Genomic DNA, 18,882 nt, shown 5'->3' with positions numbered 1-18,882 from the left:
GAGAGGGATGTGAGAGGAGCGTAGAGACCCATATGGGCTTGCTGCTCCCTGTCCATGGAGCACAGGGGCACACTGGGGAGCTGAGGGCTTTCTTCTCAGCACAGCACACATCTGCTAGCAGCACCTTGGGAACATGCACGGGCAGCTCCTGCTTTAGCCCTGTGCGGAGATGTGCTCTGTGTCCTGGGCTGCTTCCATTGCTTACCTCCTCCATCTTACGGATCTCTGTGCTGTGTTTCTCCCTAGATCCACTCTCCCTAGCTAACGTGAGCCTGCAGCCTGGCCAGAGACCCCAGGAGCTCCGTGTGAGCTGGCTGGAGCCTGGCGGTGGCGGCAGAGACCACTTGGTGCAGCTCTCGGTGGCTGAGTCCCTGTCCATCATCAGGAATGTGTCTGTCCCCCGTGGAGTCACCCAGCTTGACCTGGACGGGCTGGTGCCAGGGTCCCGATACCGTGTGGAGATCATTTCTCAGGCTGGGCCCCATCGCACCTCCTCTCAGACTGCCGTCGGTTACACCGGTAGGAACGCAGCTCTCCTGCATCCATCCCTGGTACCCAGCCGGGCTCTGAGCTGGTGGGAACCAAGAGCGGGGGCTCAGTGTGTTCGATGCTGACAGTCCTGCAGCTCTCAGCTTCATTCCCAAACCAGTCAGCCCTGAGCATCCTGCGATGCTTTCTCTCCCACAGTGCCGCTACCTCCTCCTTCCGTGTCGGCAAGCCCTGTGAGCGCTGCCTGGGCTCTGGCTGTGCGCTGGGAGACCCCTCCTGGGCAGAGGGATGGATACCAGCTCAGTGTGCACAAGGAAGGCTCTTCTGCAGCAGCAAGGAACCTGGAAGCTGGGAAGGACAGCACTAATGTCACCCTGGAGCAGCTGGAACCAGGAACATGCTACCTTGTTAGGATCTGGGCAGTAGCTGGACCTTACCACTCCCCCACAAAGAATGTCACTGGCTGCACAGGTGAGCATCCATAGCCCCCGTGGGTGATTTTGGGTGGGAGCACTACAGGAGCTCCAGAATGGGATGGGGATCAGTGTTGGCACCCAGCGAGTGGAGGGCAGCAGTGTTTGCTGGCCGGTTGTGCTGCCTGCCTGGGGAAGGCAGGAGGTGGCTGCCTGTTCAGAACTGTCTTCTCTCTAACCCGTGTGTCTGTCTGTCTTTCCTCACAGTCCCTGCTGCACCTACAAACTTGAGCCTTATCAGCCTAGGCAGCTCCTCAGAGCTTTACACAGGCTGGAACAAGCCCCCTGGCAGGAGGGACCGCTACCGGGTTATTCTGTATGGCCTCAGCACCCAGAGCAGGAATCGGGTCCAGACCCTGAGTCCAGATGCCCAGAACATCACCTGGACTCACTTGGAGGCAGGCAGCAGGTTTGCTGTGCAGGTCATTGCCATGAAAGGCTCGTTTGAAGCCTCCTCCACCAATGTCACCCAATGGACACGTGAGTCTGAGGGGCTGGGCTGGACGCAGCATCCCACTGTGCCACAGAGCTTCCATCTGAGCTTTGCAGAGCACCCACCGCCACCTTCCCCATCCCACACCATCCCTGCTGTGCCACGAGCTTCTGCATGGCTATGCCACCTTTCTGCTCCTTCCCCAGCACAGAGCCAATCCTGCCCACCCACCCCAAAGGCTCTGGGTATCTCCCTTGCCATTTCCAGCTGCAAACCCTGCAGATATTGCACTCGGAACCCATTTGTCCCCATGCTCCTCTCTGGAGGATCTCTGGACCAGCTCCTAGCGCTGTGCAGTGAGTGGGGGCACACAGGCTGAACCCCAACTCTCTCCCTGTTGCTTTCCAGATCCCTTGGCTCCTGCCAACCTCACCCTGCGCAGCCCCTCTGCCTCCTCACTGCAGGCATCATGGGCAGCAGCGGGGCGAGGGGCAGAAGGCTACATGGTGGATGTCTATGACACAGCCTCCAGCAGTCACGTTGGGCGCACGGTGCTGGGTGCGGGTGCCAGGACTCACACCTTCAGGAACTTGAGCTCTGGCACCCACTACAGCGTGGCAGTGAGGGCCACGGCTGGACCCTTCCACACCAGCACCCCCAACCTCACCCACTGCACACGTGAGTATGATGCTCTCCTTGCGGTCTCCACCAGCTCTCCCCTTCCTGGTTTAAATCAGGGGCCATACTAGAGCAGCCAGATCCTGCCTTCTTCTCCCACACATCCAAGTGCCTGGTACTTGTTCCCAGCTGCACACCCCAGTGGCGTGACCCCCATATCCTCGGTACCCATCCACAGGCTCAGACGCACAGCATCTCCTTTCCCTCCTCCCAGCCCATCCTGGCACTGACCCGTGTCTCCCCCCAGGCCCGCTGCCCCCGGCCGCCGTGCGCCTGCTGAGCACAGGGCACCCCGACAGGCTGAGCGCATCCTGGGGAGCCGCGGCCGGGGGCCGAGATGGGTACGCACTGAGCCTGTACCGCGCCGGGCTGGGCACCGCGGCTGCCAGCGCCTCGCTGGGCAGGGACACCCACAGCTTCACCTTCACCGGCCTGGCCCCAGGGTACGAGTACTCCCTGGAAGCCAGCACCACGGCTGGACCGTACCGGGCAGCGGCACCCAACGTCACCGGATGGACACGTGAGTGCCGGGAGGAGCATCCCCTGCGCGGGGGTGGGAGGTTTACAGGGACCTGATGGCTTTGGAGATGTGCACAGGGGTGTGCATGGGTGCAAGGCACAGCAGTCAGTGCAAAGGCACAATCATCCCCTCGTCAGCTCATGGGTGTTCGCCTGTAGTCCTGCACACGTACATAGAATCATAGAATAGTTAGGGTTGGAAAGAACCTTCAGATCATCCAGTTCCAACCCCCCTGCCATGGGCAGGGACACCTCACACTAAACCATGGCACCCAAGGCTCTGTCCAGCCTGGCCTTGAACACTGCCAGGGATGGAGCATTCACAACCTCCCTGGGCAACCCATTCCAGTGCCTCAGCACCCTCACAGGAAAGAATTTCCTCCTTAGATGCAATCTAAACTTCTCTGTTTCACTTTGAACCCATCACCCCTTGTCCTGTCACTACAAGGACATGCTGGTGACATGTAGGTTTGCCCAGCTGTGCCCATGCAGGGACAACCCCCTGCCCACGATGCCCCATCTCTATGTACACAGGAGCACTCATGCCCTCACTGAGTCTCCTCCAACAGTAGAAACCACACCACCACAAAGGTTAATGAAATGAATCAGTGGCATACAAGAGGCTAGTGCTCAGTTCTCCCAGGAGAGCAGCCTTTGCTCTGGAGATGGACTAATCCAGCACTTCTCCTCATCCAGAAAGACTTGAGGACCAGACAGAGAACTGACACTGTGCCAGCTCTGCCTAGGCAGCTGCTGGCTGCTGGAGGATGCTTGTGCACACAGCGGTGGCAAAGGCACTTCAGCTGGGCTATGGGCTTGAGGGGTGACCTGGATGAAGGGTTGGCATGTGAGGGACCACAGGGAGTGAGCATCACTAAAGGTGAGGTGGGATGGGACAGAAAAGGGGAAAGTGAGGAGGAGGAGGAGTGTGCTGAGGGTGTCCAAGTCCCAGCCCTCAGGAAGCATCTGCCCTATAGCCCAACACCCATCGAGAGTCTGTTTCCTTCCGCGCTCTCCGATCCCTAACACCGGGTTTGGTGACTCCCCAGGCCCGCTGCCCCCGGCCGCCGTGCGCCTGCTGAGCACAGGGCACCCCGACAGGCTGAGCGCATCCTGGGGAGCCGCGGCCGGGGGCCGAGATGGGTACGCACTGAGCCTGTACCGCGCCGGGCTGGGCACCGCGGCTGCCAGCGCCTCGCTGGGCAGGGACACCCACAGCTTCACCTTCACCGGCCTGGCCCCAGGCAGCAAGCATGTGCTGGAGGTGGCATCCGTGGCCGGGTCCTACCTCACACCGGCAGGGAACGTCAGCAACTGGACACGTGAGTGCCTGGGATCGAGGGGGATGTGTGGCACAACAGCTCATGGCAAAGGATGTTTGTGGCCCCGCTGACCATGGCAGGTCCCAAGCCCTGCCTGAGCTCAAGGAGGTGTTGGTGCTGTGGAACTGAACAGGGCTCTGCCCATCCTCACCAACAGCTTCAACAGCTCCTTCAAACCCTCCAGGCCAGCTGAAGCTCCAGGGTTGTGCTTCAGAGGAGAGGCATGGAGGAGGAAGCAGTGGTCAGAGGCATTCAGCTTCCCCTCCCCTAGAATAGGATAGAATAGAATCATAGAATAGTTAGGGTTGGAAATAACCTTCAGATCATCCAGTTCCAACCCCTGCCATGGGCAGGGACACCTCACACTAAACCATGGCACCCAAGGCTCTGTCCAACCTGGCCTTGAACACTGCCAGGGATGGAGCATTCACAACCTCCCTGGGCAACCCATTCCAGTGCCTCAGCACCCTCACAGGAAAGGATTTCTTCCTTAGATCCAATCTAAATCTCTGCTGTTTAAGTTTGAACCCATTACCCCTTGTCCTGTCACTGCAGTCCCTGATGAAGAGTCCCTCTCCAGCATCTCTATAGGCCCCCTTCAGACACTGGAAGCTGCTCTGAGGTCTCCATCAGCTTCTCTTCTCCAGGCTGAACAGTCCCAACTTTCTCAGCCTGGCTCCATACAGGAGCTGCTCCAGTCCCTGAGCATCCTCATGGCCTCCTCTGGACTTGTTCCAACAGTTCCATGTCCATTTGATGTTGAGCTTCCTTCTCACCCATCTCACTCCAGCTGGAGCAGGACTATCTGCTCACACAGACATCGCTTGAAGCTTGCAAAGGCTTCCAGGCTGGTGGATGCAGCCATCTACCTGAGTCAAAGTGCTCTGAGCTGCATGGTGCAGCCCTTCTGCTGACACTGCTGAGATACTGAGGCAATGTCCTCAGACCATTCACTGACCCATCTCCCATCCTGTCTCTCCAGACCCCTTGCCCCCCCGTAACGTGTACATGACGAACCAGGGGTATCCCAACAGGCTGAGTGCATCCTGGCAAGCTGAACCCCAAGGACAAGACAGTTACAGGCTCCTCCTCTATCACTGGGGATCAGGTATTGTGGCAGCCAATGTGTCTGTTGGGAAAGGCACCAGCAAATTCACCTTCTCTGGCCTGGCTCCAGGACACAAATACCTGCTGGAAGTGGTGTCCATGTCAGGGCCCTATGCAGCCTCCGCCGGGAACATCAGCGACTGGACAAGTAAGTGGCAAGCGCTGGAGCTCCTCACGTCATGCATGAGGCTCAGCCTTCCCCAGCAGGCTGGACTCAACAGCTGCAGTGGGAAGGGGCAGGGAATGGCCAGGACTGCAGCCGGGAAGCTGTAGGAACCACCATAGCAATGGGAGAAGGGGTTGTGAAGCCCTTGGGAGGGAGAGCAGGGCAGTGCTGCTGCTCATCGGGAGTCTGTTCCAGGAGGCAGAGCCCTACTGGCTCCTCCAGCCATGGGTCACTGAACAAGAGCAGGGCATCCCATGGCAGTAGTGATGCTCTGGTAGAGGACACCCCCAGCCTGGGGGACCATGAGGCCTTACAGCCGGGGGGGCCATCCCACCATCCCTGCTGCCTTTTGCCCAGGCACTCCGAGAATTCCTGGCATGGGGGCTAAAAGGGGCTGGACTCTTTCCTCCAGGAATGTGAACATTGCACATAAGCATAATAAGCCTTTTCATGTGCTTGTCCCCACAGCCCATGCACTTTGCTTGGGTAATCCAAAGGCCTCTGCTCCCATGCTCAGCAGTCACATGCAGAGCCCTTCAGGCAGGTCTCTAATGAAACATACTAATTAGCAAGAGGGGGAGCCCATCTCCTCATGCTCCTCACTCTGCACGTCCTCCCATTGCCATTTAAAGGTCATTCCTGGTAGTGGCAGCCAGCAGCTGCAGGAATGGTACCACTGAGCGTACGAGGCTTCCTTGCATATTCCCCATCTCCTCCTTGTGTCTCCACAGGGTGGAAGAGAGGGCGTGCATGCCAGTAACTGTCCCCTGGTGTGGTTCTCATTGCAGCCCCCTCCGTCCCCAAAAACCTCTCTGCGGTGGTAGAAGGGAACCGCACGATGCTCATCTCCTGGGGCAGTGTCTCCGGACAGCAGGATGAGTGCCAGCTGTGGCTACGGGATCCCAGGAACAGCACCCTGCCCTGGAGGCATGTCCTGCACAGAGGACAGGTCCAGCACCTCCTCCAGGGGCTGATCCCAGGCAGGAACTACTCTGTGTCCTTGAGCTGTGTGGCCGGGCCCTACTGGAGCAGCACCAAGCCGTTGCCAGTGCCAGTGGGTGGGTATGCACTGCCGTGGGGATGGGGGGAGAAACGTGTGCGTGGCCTCAAGACTGGGTCAGCCCTCGGGTATCAACAGGAGCATAGGAAGTCTTCATGGTGGGAGGTACGGAAAGCCAGCTGGGTGATGCTCTGGTAGCCATCAGCTCCATAAGCTAGCCCCAACACTAGGATTTCAGAACCATCGCCTTGTGGACTGGCTGCCTGTGAAGTGAGTTGGCCTCTGCAGAGATCTCCTATAAGACCCTGACCCATTCACCTTATCCTGTGGCCCTTGGCACAAGAAGCTCCCAGGTTGCCCCTGTCCAGCTCTGCTCCTTTCTCATTGACCTAGGGACAGGCAGTAGAGGACCATAGATGGTTCTAGGCTGATGTATGGACCGAGGTTGGGATTTCTGTGATCCAGTGAGATCAGATCCTGCTGTATCTCCTTCACAGAGCCAATCCCAGTGGAGGATGTGCAATGCCTACCGGAGTCAAGGAGCCTTTACTTGAACTGGAGCAGCTCTCCTGGAGATGTGGAGGCTTATGAGGTGGTGACAGAGAGACTTTCTGATGGGCCTCCCACCTCCAAGTATGTCATGAGCATCCCTACAAGCAAGGCCAGTCTGGAGGGGCTGGAGCCAAACTCTTCCTACAGAATCCTTGTGAGCACAGTGGGCATGAACGCGATGAGGAGCCAGGCTGTTACTCTGTTCTGCAACACCACACTGGAGGGTGAGTCCCATTCTTCCCCATAGACGCCAGCAGAAGACACTCAGTGTTGCTAATGAGTAGGCACTTGGGGACTCTTTCAGATACCTGTGACCCACTGCAGTGGGTCAGGGCTCTGGGCAGTCACGCTGGGGTTAGTCACAGGCTGAGGAATACGGGAGTGGGAGCAGGGGACACACTAAAAGGCTCTGCTTTCTGGTTCCTCTTCCAGCCCTGCCTCCACCCCTGCGAGCAGACATCTTCCGGGTTGAGGCCAGCTCCACAGTTATCATTCCATCCGACCTGTTCAGCGAGGAGAATGGACAGATCGAGTACTATGGGGTCGTTGCTACCACTAATGATTCCTGTAAGTGCCCCTGCACATCCCAGTCTGTCCTGGAAGGGCAGCAGCTTCCCAGGATGTCACAGAGTCATAGAATAGTTTGGGTTGCAAAGAACCTTCAGATCATCCAGTTCCAACCCCTGCTATGGGCAGGGACACCTCGCACCAAACCATGGCACCCAAGGCTCTGTCCAACCTGGCCTTGAACACTGCCAGGGATGGAGCATTCACAACCTCCCTGGGCAACCCATTCCAGTGCCTCAGCACCCTCACAGGAAAGAATTTCCTCCTTAGATCCAATCTAAATCTCTGCTGTTTAAGTTTGAACCCATCACCCCTTGTCCTGTCACTACAGTCCCTAACGAACAGTCCCTCTTCAGCATCTCTATAGGCCCCCTTCAGACACTGGAAGCTGCTCTGAGGTCTCCACGCAGCTTCTCTTCTCCAGGCTGAACAGCTCCAGTGTTCTCAGCCTGGCTCCATACAGGAGCTGCTCCAGCCCCTGAGCATCCTCGTGGCCTCCTCTGGACTTGCTCCAACAGTTCCATGTCCTTTTGATGTTGAGGACACCAGAACTGCACACAGTGCTGCAAGTGAGGTCTGATGAGAGCAGAGCAGAGGGGCAGGATCACCTCCTTTGACCTGCTGGTCACACTCCTTTGGATGCAGCTCAGGATATGGTTGCTTTCTGGTCTGCAAGTGCACACTGAAGCCACCTCATGTTCATTTTCTCATTGACAACACCCCCAAGTCCTTCTCCGCAGGGCAAGTGCATGTCACTTTGGAGCTAACACTGTCATCCTGTGTGTTCCTGCTCAGTGCTGAGGCCCACCCAGGAAATCATGTCCAGCACATGGTACGACCACTATTATGGGACAGAAGACTCCTACCTGGCTGTGCTAATCCCCAACCCCTTCCATCCGAGACCTGGGAGCACCCCGGAAACCTGGCGAGTGCCAGTGGGAACAGACGAGTGCGGCCGGTCCAGGGCAACGTGCAATGGGAAGCTGAAAGCCAATGAGCAGTACAGGTGAGAGGTGCCAGCATCCCTCCTGAGAGGAAGGGGCTGGCAAAGCAAAGGTAAGAACTACAATGGACGCTGTTATTTGTGGCTCCGAACCACTGAGTGCAAAGCTGCCATTGATTTGGGATCTGTAGCTCAAGTGGGTGTCCCTTTTCAGGTGAAATAAACCTAGAGCAAGAGGGACCAACCAGTGCTAGGAGTCACTGGGTGTTGGGGTAAAGTGTGTGCCTGAGGGAGAGCTTCACTTCCCCTGTGAATGAAGTGAGAACTGGGTCTGCCCTCAAGTTTTCCTTTTGTGAGGTTGATTGTCCATCAAGCCCAGCTATTCATCAGCGCTGAAGGCTCCTGCCCAACACCCTCTCAAGCATTGCAGGGCAATCCTAACTTACCAAAGCCTTCTGCTTCAGCCAGCACGAATAAGACACAGGGCAGCCTAAGTACAAGCTGGGTCTGTGTGACAGCTCTTGGCTCAGACCAGGATGTGCCAATAGCCTCAAGGGGAGTTTAACACCAGCATAAACACACGGGGATCTGCCCTCCCTGCTTCCCAGCGGCCATTTTCACCCCAACATCGACCTCTTCTGTTGGAGCGAGGCCAGAGGAGGCCATGGGGATGCTGCGAGGGCTGGAGCAGCTCTGCTCTGGAGCCAGGCTGAGAGAGCTGGGCTGGGGCAGCCTGGACAAGAGAAGGCTCCTGAAGGGGAGACCTGAGAGCAGCTCCAGTGCCTAAAGGGGCTGCAGGAAACCTGGAGAGGGGCTTGGGACAAGGGATGTAGGGACAGGCCAAGGGGAATGGCTTGAACCTGCCCAAGAGAGGGAAGACTGAGCTGAGCTCTGAGGCAGAAGCTGTTCCCTGTGAGGGTGCTGAGGCACTGGCACAGGGTGCCCAGAGAAGCTGTGGCTGCCCCATCCCTGGCAGTGCTCAAGGCCAGGTTGGACACAGGGGCTTGGAGCAGCTGCTCCAGTGGAAGGGGTCCCTGCCTATGGCAGGGGTTGGAGCTGGAGGAGCTTTAAGGTCCCTTCAACCCAAACCAGTCTGGGATCTAAATAGAGATCAGGAAGCTGATGCTCTCCTGCAGGGTAGCAGCCTTTTCAGAGCCATCACGTTGCCATGAGGCACGAACATGTACTTAACTGTCCATTTACTCAGCACCTCTGCACAGCTTGCTTTCATTTTGGCTGCCCTGAACAACATGTGTCCTCAGTGCTGCTTTCCTGCTCAGTTGGTAGTAGTGTGGTAGAAAGCAGATACTGCTGACAGCCCATCTCCATTCTGAAAGCCAGCCCTTGTTTCCTATCTTCCAGCAAGTTATGTATCCACGAGGGATGAGGCTTGCAGTGCACATCGCTGGGAGGGAGGTGTAGGGCAGACCTTGACATGAACCAAGAGAGGGACTCAAGCCTTGATTTTCCCTACTTATTGCTTGCTTTTCCCTATTTTTGTCCCAGAAGAGCATAAGCATCCTACTTTTGTCTGCAAATAATCCATTGGAGGAGAGCTGTTTCCCTTTGTGCTTTCTGAACATTTTGACACGTTCCCCCGAGCACAACCACCTTGTGTAAGAGGCAGAAAAGGGAGCAAAGATCATTTCTATACATTCCCTAAACCCCATTTCCATACAGTCCCTAAACCCCATTTCCATACAGTCCCTAAACCCCTACCACAAAACCAGTTTCTTCCAGTACAACATTTCAAGACAGAGGCAGCCTCCTATTCCCTTGGATCTTCATGCTGATGGGTGCTGTGCTTAGTTCAGATTGCCTCATGACAGGTCTCTGCTTTGCCCTAGGTTCAGCATTGCTGCCTTCACCAAATACGACCCTGTAGCCCCTGCAGTGACGTTCACCATGTTCTCAGGTAAGATGGAGAATGCCAGCTTCCCTATCTGGCTTTGTAGGTTGGATGTAATTAACCTAAATGGCAAGCCAGAGGGAGATCATAGGCTGTAGCATGATACAGTATATGTAATACAGTAAATGCCACCATTTACTGACTGACTTCTGCTCGTTCTATCTCTTGTTTTGTTATTCCAGCTGCTGGATCTGGAGCAGATGCAGCTCCTCTCTCAATACCAATAATCTCTGGAATCATCGTGGGATTTCTTTTGACACTCGCAGCTGTTTTTGCTTTGGTCTACTGGAAACAGCTCAGAGCAAAGAGGTGAGGATAAAGCCATCCCTTACCCAGTGGGTGCAGGCTGAGAAACCCAACCTTCAGTGCCAGGGCAGGAGGAAGAGCAGTGAGAGGGTATAAAAGAGATGTAGGCAAACAAGGATACCAGCTGGTGGAGTTGTGCCTGGCAAGCCCGGAAGCAAAAGGCAGGTGGGAGACAGGAGCTGCTCGTGTGCAGTTAATTCACAGCCCCTACACATGTACAAGTCAAATGTGCCTGATGTGAGCTGAGCCAGCAAAACACTCACCACGTCTGTCCCCGCGCACAGGGAACAGTAACCTTTCCCATGCCTTGATTCTAGGACCAGGAAGAGCAGCTTGCCCCAGGAAATGGTGACCTACAGCCTGAGGTGAGTGCTGGAGCCTTTCCTCTCTCTGTGTCCCCATTGCACATCCCAGAGTCCTTCACCTACTTCCTTTCTCTTGCTTTGACTCATGGAAAATAGGATCATCGAATCATAGAATAGTTAGGGTTGGAAAGGACCTTAAGATCATCCAGTTCCAACCCCCTGCCATGGGCAGGGACACCTCACACTAAACCAGGTCTCCCAAGGCTCTGTCCAACCTGGCCTTGAACACTGCCAGGGATGGAGCATTCACAACCTCCCTGGGCAACCCATTCCAGTGCCTCAGCACCCTCACAGGAAAGAATTTCTTCCTTATAACCAACCTAAACTTCCCCTGTTTCAGCCTGAACCCATTACCCCTTGTCCTGTCACTGCAGTCCCTGATGAAGAGTCCCTCCCCAGCACCTTTATAGGCCCCCTTCAGACACTGGAAGCTGCTCTGAGGTCTCCATCAGCTTCTCTTCTCCAGGCTGAACAGCCCCAATGCTCTCAGCCTGGCTCCATACAGAAGATGCTCCAGTCCATCTCTGTCTCCTCTCCTTCAGATACTCTTTAAATCTCAGGCTTTCAGTATTTCTTGCCCAGCTCCATTCCATTCTCCACACCTCCTCTGCAAGGCTCCCACAATAGGAAACTTGTCTTATCCTCCTGAAATCCCTCCCAGTACTTACACAATGCTCTGTTGGTCCTGCTTCCCTGGGCAATGACGTGGGCTACAAACCATCCCTGTGTGTGTGCATCCAGGTACTGCAGGTCTCAAGGCTGGGCTGTCTCATTGGCCACCTGGCTGGCCTGCCAGACCTCCCAATTGCTAAGGGATGTTTTCCTCTGGACTTCATTTCATGCAGAAACATCCAACGGCCAATTCCCATACAGAACTTCAAGCAGTACTATGAGATGAAGACAGCGAGTGCTAACCATGCTTTCTTCCAGGAGTTTGAGGTGAGATGAGGCTCCTGCTCTAGGTGAGGCTTTATTTCCCCTCTAGGTAGCTCATGCCGTTGGGTGGCTTGGGTGGGCTCCTCCTCTCCAGGGACTAACCCATGTCTTGCCATCCACCCTGCCAGGCAATGTTGGAGGATAAAGGTTGGATGGACCAAGTGATCAGACACTTTGGTCAGGTTCTGGTAGAAACATGGGTTGTCTGTGGTGTGGGGCCAACCAGTATTGTCCATAGCTGCTGGTGGACGAAGCTCAGAGCCCTGGGTCTGGACTGGAGGTGAAAGTGCTGCGTGGTGTTGCAATGAGCTCTTCTGCTGCCAGCATCTTTGAGAGTCCCCTCAGCAGTGTCAAAACCTCCTCAGTTCACCCTCCTCTGGTTTTCCCAGTGAGGACAGGGACAGAAGCAGCACGAGGTATTTCTGGGTTTGCAGCACAAAATGCTCTGAACTTCCTATTGGATTTCTGGTTTCTGAGGGTTTTTTATCCCCCCCAGTACTTGTCCTTGGACTTGTTTTCTTTTAAATACAAACGGTGCTGCTGGAAAGGGCACAGTCCACAGGCCATGCTGAGGCAGTGCCCTATGTGTGGGTGACCCTCTTCAACCCCCACACAGAGCTGTTGGCCTTGAGCAGGACCTCTCCACAGACACTTGGGCTTCTTTCCTTCCCTGTCCTGCAGGAGCTGAAGGAAGTTGGGAAGGAGCAGCCGAAGGTGGAAGCCGAGCTCCCAGCAAATGTCTCCAAGAACAGATATCCCCATGTGCTGCCCTGTAAGTGCTGTCTCCTCCAGGATGGGAATTCCCATGCGGTGCACAGGGGCCTGCTCACCTTGCATCACTGCAGGGTTCACAGGGGCTGGCTCCTCTCCTGGCAAAAGCAGCCCTTGGGCTTCTCCTCATGATGTGCAACCAGGAGAAGAGGAGATGGGCAGGTCTTGAATGATGGATGGGGAATGGTCTCTTTCAGATGATCACTCCCGGGTCAAGCTGAGCCAGCTGGGGGAAGATCCACACTCGGACTACATCAATGCTAACTTCATGCCTGTGAGTGCCCACAGAGGGATGGCCATGGGGCACCACCAGAGAAACTCTTCCTAGATTGACGTTGAGGGCTGGTGGGAAAGAGCTGCCACATCCAGCACAGAGGGGCAAGGAGCTGGGGCTCAGGCAGAGGTGCATAGCTGCCCTTTAGCAGGGCTTGATGGAGACTTAGATGGCAAGTGCTGAGGTGTGTGTATGGGGAGGCTGGCTAGGCTTTCTGCTTTCTTCTTGAGGACTGCCCTCTTCCCATCATCTCCCAGCTTACTGTCCTGTCTGTCTGCCTGCTCTTTCTCCTTCTGCTCTGTGCAGCTGCGTATGAACGACCCCGGAGCTGTGCCCACATCCCGCATCCGGGAGGTTTTCCCAGGTAACAGGGCACAGAGCATGCACATGTGGGAGTGTGGATCCATGGGGCATGTGTGTGTGTGTTGTGGGCAAAGGCAAAGGAGCAGCCTGAGACCTTGCATGCTCACCCCACCTTCAGCAGTGACTGCAGAGCATAAGAAAGATCCAGATCTGTCTTGGTTCAGCTGAATGGGGGATTGCTTGGAGGGGAACAGCAGGGCTCACGTCTTTATTCCAGATACATAGAGAGCATGTGCTGGGCAGCACAGGATTCCTGTCAAATCAGCTGCTTCTGAGATCAGCTTCCTGGGAACTGTGCCTGCGTGTGCTAAGGGCAATGGGCATTTCTGCCTCTGCCACAAGAGCAGAGCAGGCACTGGTTCCATCCCAGGGCAGGACTCACCTCCCTGCCTCCACACCTTGCCAACTGCTGTCTGCCTCTGCTCAGGGCTATACATCCCAGCAGGAGTTCATTGCCACCCAGGGGCCCCTGAAGAAGACGATAGAGGACTTCTGGAGGCTGGTGTGGGAGCAGAACGTCTGCAACATCATCATGCTGACAGTGTGCATGGAGAATGGGCGGGTAGGTCAGCACCATGGGGCTTCCATGTGCCAGCCCCAGCCAAGACCAGACCTGGGCATGTGAGCCAAGCCCAGGGCTGGGACTGTGCCCTCCACCAACCCCTGTTTAGGTGTAGCTCCAGGGTAGCCATGGACCACACAGCTTCCCTGATAGGCAGCCTGGGGGGAACAGAGGCTGATGTGTGCAGCTCAGCATTGGGTTGGGGTAGGAAAGGGGCAAATGTGGAGCTCAGGTGGAGCCATGCCTATCACCCCCAGGTATTTGTGCAGTATCTGAAGTGACCGCTTGCCCCTGGATAAGACCCCTCACATGGGCCGTTCCTCTGGTCTCCAGGGATGATGAGACCCAAACAGGTCCTTTTCCCTGGAGGAGGCTAAGATCCAAATGAAGGGAAGGTGTGGGGAAGGTGTGCAAAGGGCACCTCTGCCTGCTCCCGAGACCTGCCCTGGTCCCCTGCATTGCTGCTGCTCTCCAGATGCTCTCAGGGAGCCAGGATGTCACCCAGTGGGACCTGGACCCTCACTAGGACCCCATCCTGCCTGTGCTTTAGGTGCTCTGTGATCATTACTGGCCATCAGAATCTGCCCCAGTCTCCTACGGGCAGGTCCGGATCCATCTGCTGATGCAGAGCAGCTCCGAGGAGTGGACCACGCGCAAGTTCAAGCTGTGGCACGTGAGTAAGGACCCAAGAGGACCTGGGGAGCTACCAAGGGCTGGGGCTTTGCATGAGATGTGGCAGTGGTGTAGTTTCCTTTCCCATTAGCGGGGTTCAAGACACCCCAGTCCCCTGAGGAGCTGTCAGTGCCTTGAGACTTGGTGGCACAGAAGGGTCCAGCATCCATCATCCCCAGATCCACCTTTCCTCTCTCCTTTCCACATCCCTGCATGCAGACACAGCTTCAAGGGCATGTTCCCTGGCAACCCAGGGCAGGTCTCCTCCTCCCACCTCCATGTGCTTCCCATGGCAGGGAGGACAGAGGAGCAGGATCCACAGGCAGAGCAGCAGAGCTGGGTTTTACCCCAGGTCCCAGGGTGCTCCCAGGGCTATGGGGTGCAGCACATCCCTATGCTGGGGGCTGCACACTGACCTCCAACACCTGCTGGCAGGAGGGTGTCCGGGCAGAGCGGCATGTGTCCCACCTGCACTACACGGCATGGCCGGACCACGGCATCCCAGAGTCCACGACTTCCATTATGACCTTCAGAGAGCTGGTTCGGGAACATATCCAGAGCACCAAGGATGCGGGGCCGACCCTCGTGCACTGCAGGTGAGGCTCTGATCCGGAGGGGGTGATGGGAGAGGGCATGGGGGACAAGGGTCCTACTAATACACAGACCAGGAGGGAAAGCAGCACCCAGGAGACCTTGGCTGGCCTGTAGAGAGTCTTCTGCCTGGCCACTGGGGGCAACAGGTCTTGCTGCAGGCTGCCCTCCCATCCATTCCCATCGGATGGGGTGACTGGAGATGGTCAGCATCAACCCAGGGCAGTGGGAACGGCTCCTCAGCCACATGTTGTATTGGGACCGGTGCCCTGGGGTGCAGCATCAGGGAACCCCCATAGCAGGATGGGGTCAGGCTCTGTCTAACCCTTGCTGTCTGTGCTCTCAGTGCCGGGGTGGGCCGCACGGGCACGTTCATTGCTCTGGACCGGCTGCTGCAGCAGATGAAGCAGGAGAAGGTGGTGGACACGTTTGGGACTGTTTATGCCTTGCGGATGAACCGTTACCAGATGATTCAGACGCTGGTAAGACCGAGCCCTCTTCCCCCTTGCTTCATGGTGTAAACCCAGCAGGGCTGGAGGAGCCCAGGCTGGTCCCCAGCCTGACACTGCATCACCGCGCTGCTCAAAGCAGCTTGCTCAGCATCATGCCCTGCTAGATCCACAGTGTACAATATCTGAGAGCTCTCAGGAGGCTCAAGGACATTCCAGAGCACCTGGGAATGGGATCAGACCATTTGCAGGCAATTCTTAACCCTCACCATGTTGTTGGCCTGTGATGCTCCACGGCCCATCTGCTATTTCCAGTACTCAGGGTTAGGACAAAGTGTCCGTACTGCCCTTCAGGACAGACAAACAGACCCAGTAGCTCTGAGATCGAAGTGGGCAGAGCCTTGGGCATGAATGTAGGACCCCCTCTGCCCAGTAGGCAGTGTCATAACCCCCCTGCCATCCTGTCTGTGCAGTACAGTGCTCTGCACTGCTTCCTGCCTTTGTCTTCCAGTCCCAGTACATTTTCCTGCACAGCTGTATCCTGGAGAAGATCTTGGAAGAGCCACTACTGGGTTTATCAGGGACAGAGAGGTAAGGGTTTGCTCTCCCCACCCTGATCCACAGCCCCTCCAAGCTGGGAATCTCACCTCAATTTGAGCCTTGGCTCCACAGAGCAGGACAGGGAAGCCCAGTCAAACCCAGCCATCTCCCCTGGTATTTTGAGGACCCCAGCCCAGAACTGGGTGTGCATCACTGGGCACACTGGGGGTCACATATGTACCTTTAGGGTTAAATTGTCTCCTCCATCCCTGGTCCTTGCTGTATCTTATGGGCCCATGGTTGTGGCACATGAAAGACTTGCCATTGCCTAGGGGAGAGCAGGTTGGCGTCGGTCAGAGTGGGGCTGGGGACCTGCGAGACCCACAGCATTTGAGGGGTGAAGGTCTGCTCCCAGCCCTGCTGCAGACACAGCCTGGATGCTGCTGCCTTTGCTCAACCTCACCCTTACACCCGGTTTCTCACCCCAGGTCCTGCCCCATCCCTCTGAAAAGCTTTGCTCAGCACTACGCTCAGAAGGCAGCCAAGTCCCACATGGGATTCCTGAGAGAGTATGAGGTGAGAGCAGTCCTGAGCAGGGTGGCCATAGGTCAGGATGAGGGGAGCATCCTGAGTGGGTCCCATGCACCAGTTCCCACGTGCTTGGCTGCATCCCTCTCCATGGCATCGCATCCCCATGCATCCTGCGCTGCTCAGAGGTGGTCCCACTGCAGCCCTCCTAAGGCTTCTGCATGTGCAGCGATGCCCTCCCCTCTGCTGAGCCCTGGAGTCCCCAGTTCCTCCTGACCCTTCCCTGCTCACCTCTTCCTCCACTTTCACTCTGGCAGAACCTCTTAGAGGTTGTCAAGGAAGAAGCCAGCTCTGCAACACCATCTTCAGGCAGCCAGCAGGCACGGCCCTCCTCCAGCATCCTCCCCTGTAAGTGCTGTGACACCTGCACCTCCCCTTCCTGTACCTGCACGGAGCCAGGCTGGACCAGGTGCTCCACACGACAAGAAAGTACTTGGACACCACTGCCTTGGGTCCAGCTCTCAAGGTTGTTTTGGGGATGGAACATGTGAAGTATGGGGTGGAGATAGGTGGGTTTGTCCAGCCTGGAGGAGAGAAGGCAAGGGGGAAATCTTGTTGCCATCTTAAACTACTGGGAGGGCACAGAGAAAATGCAGAGGCTTCTCAGAAGTGCACTGTGAAGGGCAAGAGGCAATGGGGATGATGAAGAAGGGTGATCTAACTCTATATGAAGACAAATGAATTCCACAAAGGTGGCCAGACACTGGAACAGGGCATCTGCAGGCTCCCCAGCCTTGGAGATATGCAGCTCTCCATTGGCTTGTACACTGAGCTACCTGCACTCTACATCTCTCCCTTGAGCAGGAGTTTGGGATCGGTACCTGTCTTTTGGGACCAGCATCCGTGAGCTGCAGAGGGGAGCACCTCTGCAGAGAAACAGTGCATGTGGGGTTGGATTTGTGTGGCTGTGAGCACGAGGCTGCCCTGGTCCCTCCACCTCCACGTGTTTTACAGATGACCGCTCCAGAGTGAAGTTTTCCCTGCTGGAACAGGGCCCTCTCTCAGGTCTCCTGCAGGTGTGGCATGTCCCGGTGAGTGTACCCCCAGCACCAATGCCCACCCCTGTGCCTGGGTCCCCCTTCCTCATCACGCAGCTCCGCTGGTGACTGCTGCTGTGACCCTGTGTGGATGAGAGGGCATTGAGGATGTCTTCCCTCACCTGCCTAGTTTGGGCTCTCTTCCCTTCCCTCCCCTGGTGCTTTCCCATCTCTCCTTGCTTCCTGACCCACAGAGCTTCCCTTCTGTTCTTGGCCTCTCCCACAGCCTCCTGGGCTGATGGGTGCTGGTGCCACCCTCTCCAGCAGGAAAGTGATGCTCTCATTCCCCACGCAGGGCTGTAGCTCCAGCAGGGAGTACCTGGTTGTGCAGGGGCCTGACAAGTTGACCATGGAGGACTTCTGGACCCTGGTGTGGGAGCAGGATGTTCACACCATCCTAACCCTCCTGCCCTGGCAGGAGAAGGGGGAGGTAAGGTACCGTGCCTGCCTGTGCCACAGCAGGGCAGGGATTGGTTTAATGGGGTTGGAAGCTCTAACACTGGAATGCTTTTCACTGATGCCTCAGTTCAGGTCCAGCTTAGCTAAAGCTGAACCTTTCCTGTGTCAAAATGCTCCCACAGCTTGTCCCAGCAAACAGGTTCTGTCTGCTCACTGCAGTCCATGGCCCTGGGCTCTTCAAGCTGCATCTCCCTGGCACCCAAGGAGAGCATTTGCTGAGCGGAGTCCCACTGCCAAGCAGCTCTGTGTTAACAGGGAAGCTCACTGCACTCTGCTCCCAAACTCCCCCAGGGTTTAGCTAGGAGATGGACTCACATGGAGTGATGTTGGGGGTGCCCTCAGCCCAACCCCATCACAGCCCCCTAAGGTGGTGGCTGATGTGAAAGATGGGAACTGTCAACATGAAACCAAACTTGCTGTTGCCCACAGGTCCCAAGTGAGGTGTGCTGGCCCCTGGAAGGAGACTCTCTCTGCACGAAGATGCTGAACATCCAGTGTGGCACAGAGAAGGTTGTGTCTGGATGGAGGTGTACCCAGCTCAAAATGAAACATGTATGTGTCAATGGGGCTGGCCTGGCCCCTACTGCTTGGGTGTTCTTCACTGCTGAGGTCTGTAGGGGCAAGGGTTGAAAGGTCCACAGACACTTGTCTGAGCTGCAAGAGTGCTGGCAGTCCATCAATACAGGAGGGAATCTAGACTGCAGCATCCAGAACTTAGGCTGCATGGATGTAGGAGATGCACAGGAGAGGCCCTGGAGGCTTCTGCCATCCCTTGCTGACAGCTCTGACCTTCTTTGAGAAGGCCCCCCCA

General features: G+C 56.3%; 1 protein-coding gene across 5 annotated transcripts in view; it reads left to right on the top strand.

Moving 5' to 3' along the window:
* The window catches only part of LOC101876977 (receptor-type tyrosine-protein phosphatase V-like), a 35,101-nt gene that overhangs the window by 12,609 nt on the left and 3,610 nt on the right, over positions 1-18,882 (top strand). For 3 of the 5 annotated variants that reach the window (XM_031054773.2, XM_031054772.2, XM_013130608.3), the window contains 27 exons: positions 247-519; positions 688-960; positions 1,170-1,442; positions 1,804-2,073; positions 2,321-2,593; positions 3,642-3,914; positions 4,897-5,169; positions 5,976-6,245; positions 6,685-6,963; positions 7,172-7,306; positions 8,102-8,312; positions 10,097-10,164; positions 10,341-10,467; positions 10,782-10,829; positions 11,675-11,768; positions 12,447-12,537; positions 12,734-12,810; positions 13,601-13,735; positions 14,286-14,408; positions 14,843-15,003; positions 15,345-15,480; positions 15,959-16,038; positions 16,476-16,563; positions 16,833-16,923; positions 17,530-17,606; positions 17,908-18,042; positions 18,501-18,623. In XM_031054773.2, the coding sequence (XP_030910633.2) occupies positions 247-519; positions 688-960; positions 1,170-1,442; positions 1,804-2,073; positions 2,321-2,593; positions 3,642-3,914; positions 4,897-5,169; positions 5,976-6,245; positions 6,685-6,963; positions 7,172-7,306; positions 8,102-8,312; positions 10,097-10,164; positions 10,341-10,467; positions 10,782-10,829; positions 11,675-11,768; positions 12,447-12,537; positions 12,734-12,810; positions 13,601-13,735; positions 14,286-14,408; positions 14,843-15,003; positions 15,345-15,480; positions 15,959-16,038; positions 16,476-16,563; positions 16,833-16,923; positions 17,530-17,606; positions 17,908-18,042; positions 18,501-18,623 (4,457 nt within the window). Of the gene's footprint in view, positions 1-246; positions 520-687; positions 961-1,169; positions 1,443-1,803; positions 2,074-2,320; positions 2,594-3,641; positions 3,915-4,896; positions 5,170-5,975; positions 6,246-6,684; positions 6,964-7,171; positions 7,307-8,101; positions 8,313-10,096; positions 10,165-10,340; positions 10,468-10,781; positions 10,830-11,674; positions 11,769-12,446; positions 12,538-12,733; positions 12,811-13,116; positions 13,175-13,600; positions 13,736-14,285; positions 14,409-14,842; positions 15,004-15,344; positions 15,481-15,958; positions 16,039-16,475; positions 16,564-16,832; positions 16,924-17,529; positions 17,607-17,907; positions 18,043-18,500; positions 18,624-18,882 lie in introns of those variants that run through there. The other 2 variants (XM_031054774.2, XR_004081453.2) reach the window with 2 other exon arrangements.

Source organism: Melopsittacus undulatus, chromosome 16, assembly GCF_012275295.1.
Source record: "Melopsittacus undulatus isolate bMelUnd1 chromosome 16, bMelUnd1.mat.Z, whole genome shotgun sequence".
In the NCBI taxonomy this organism is placed as follows: Eukaryota; Metazoa; Chordata; class Aves; order Psittaciformes; family Psittaculidae; genus Melopsittacus; species Melopsittacus undulatus.
Note: the sequence above shows the minus strand (reverse complement) of the source record. Positions and strands in the feature narration are given on the sequence as shown.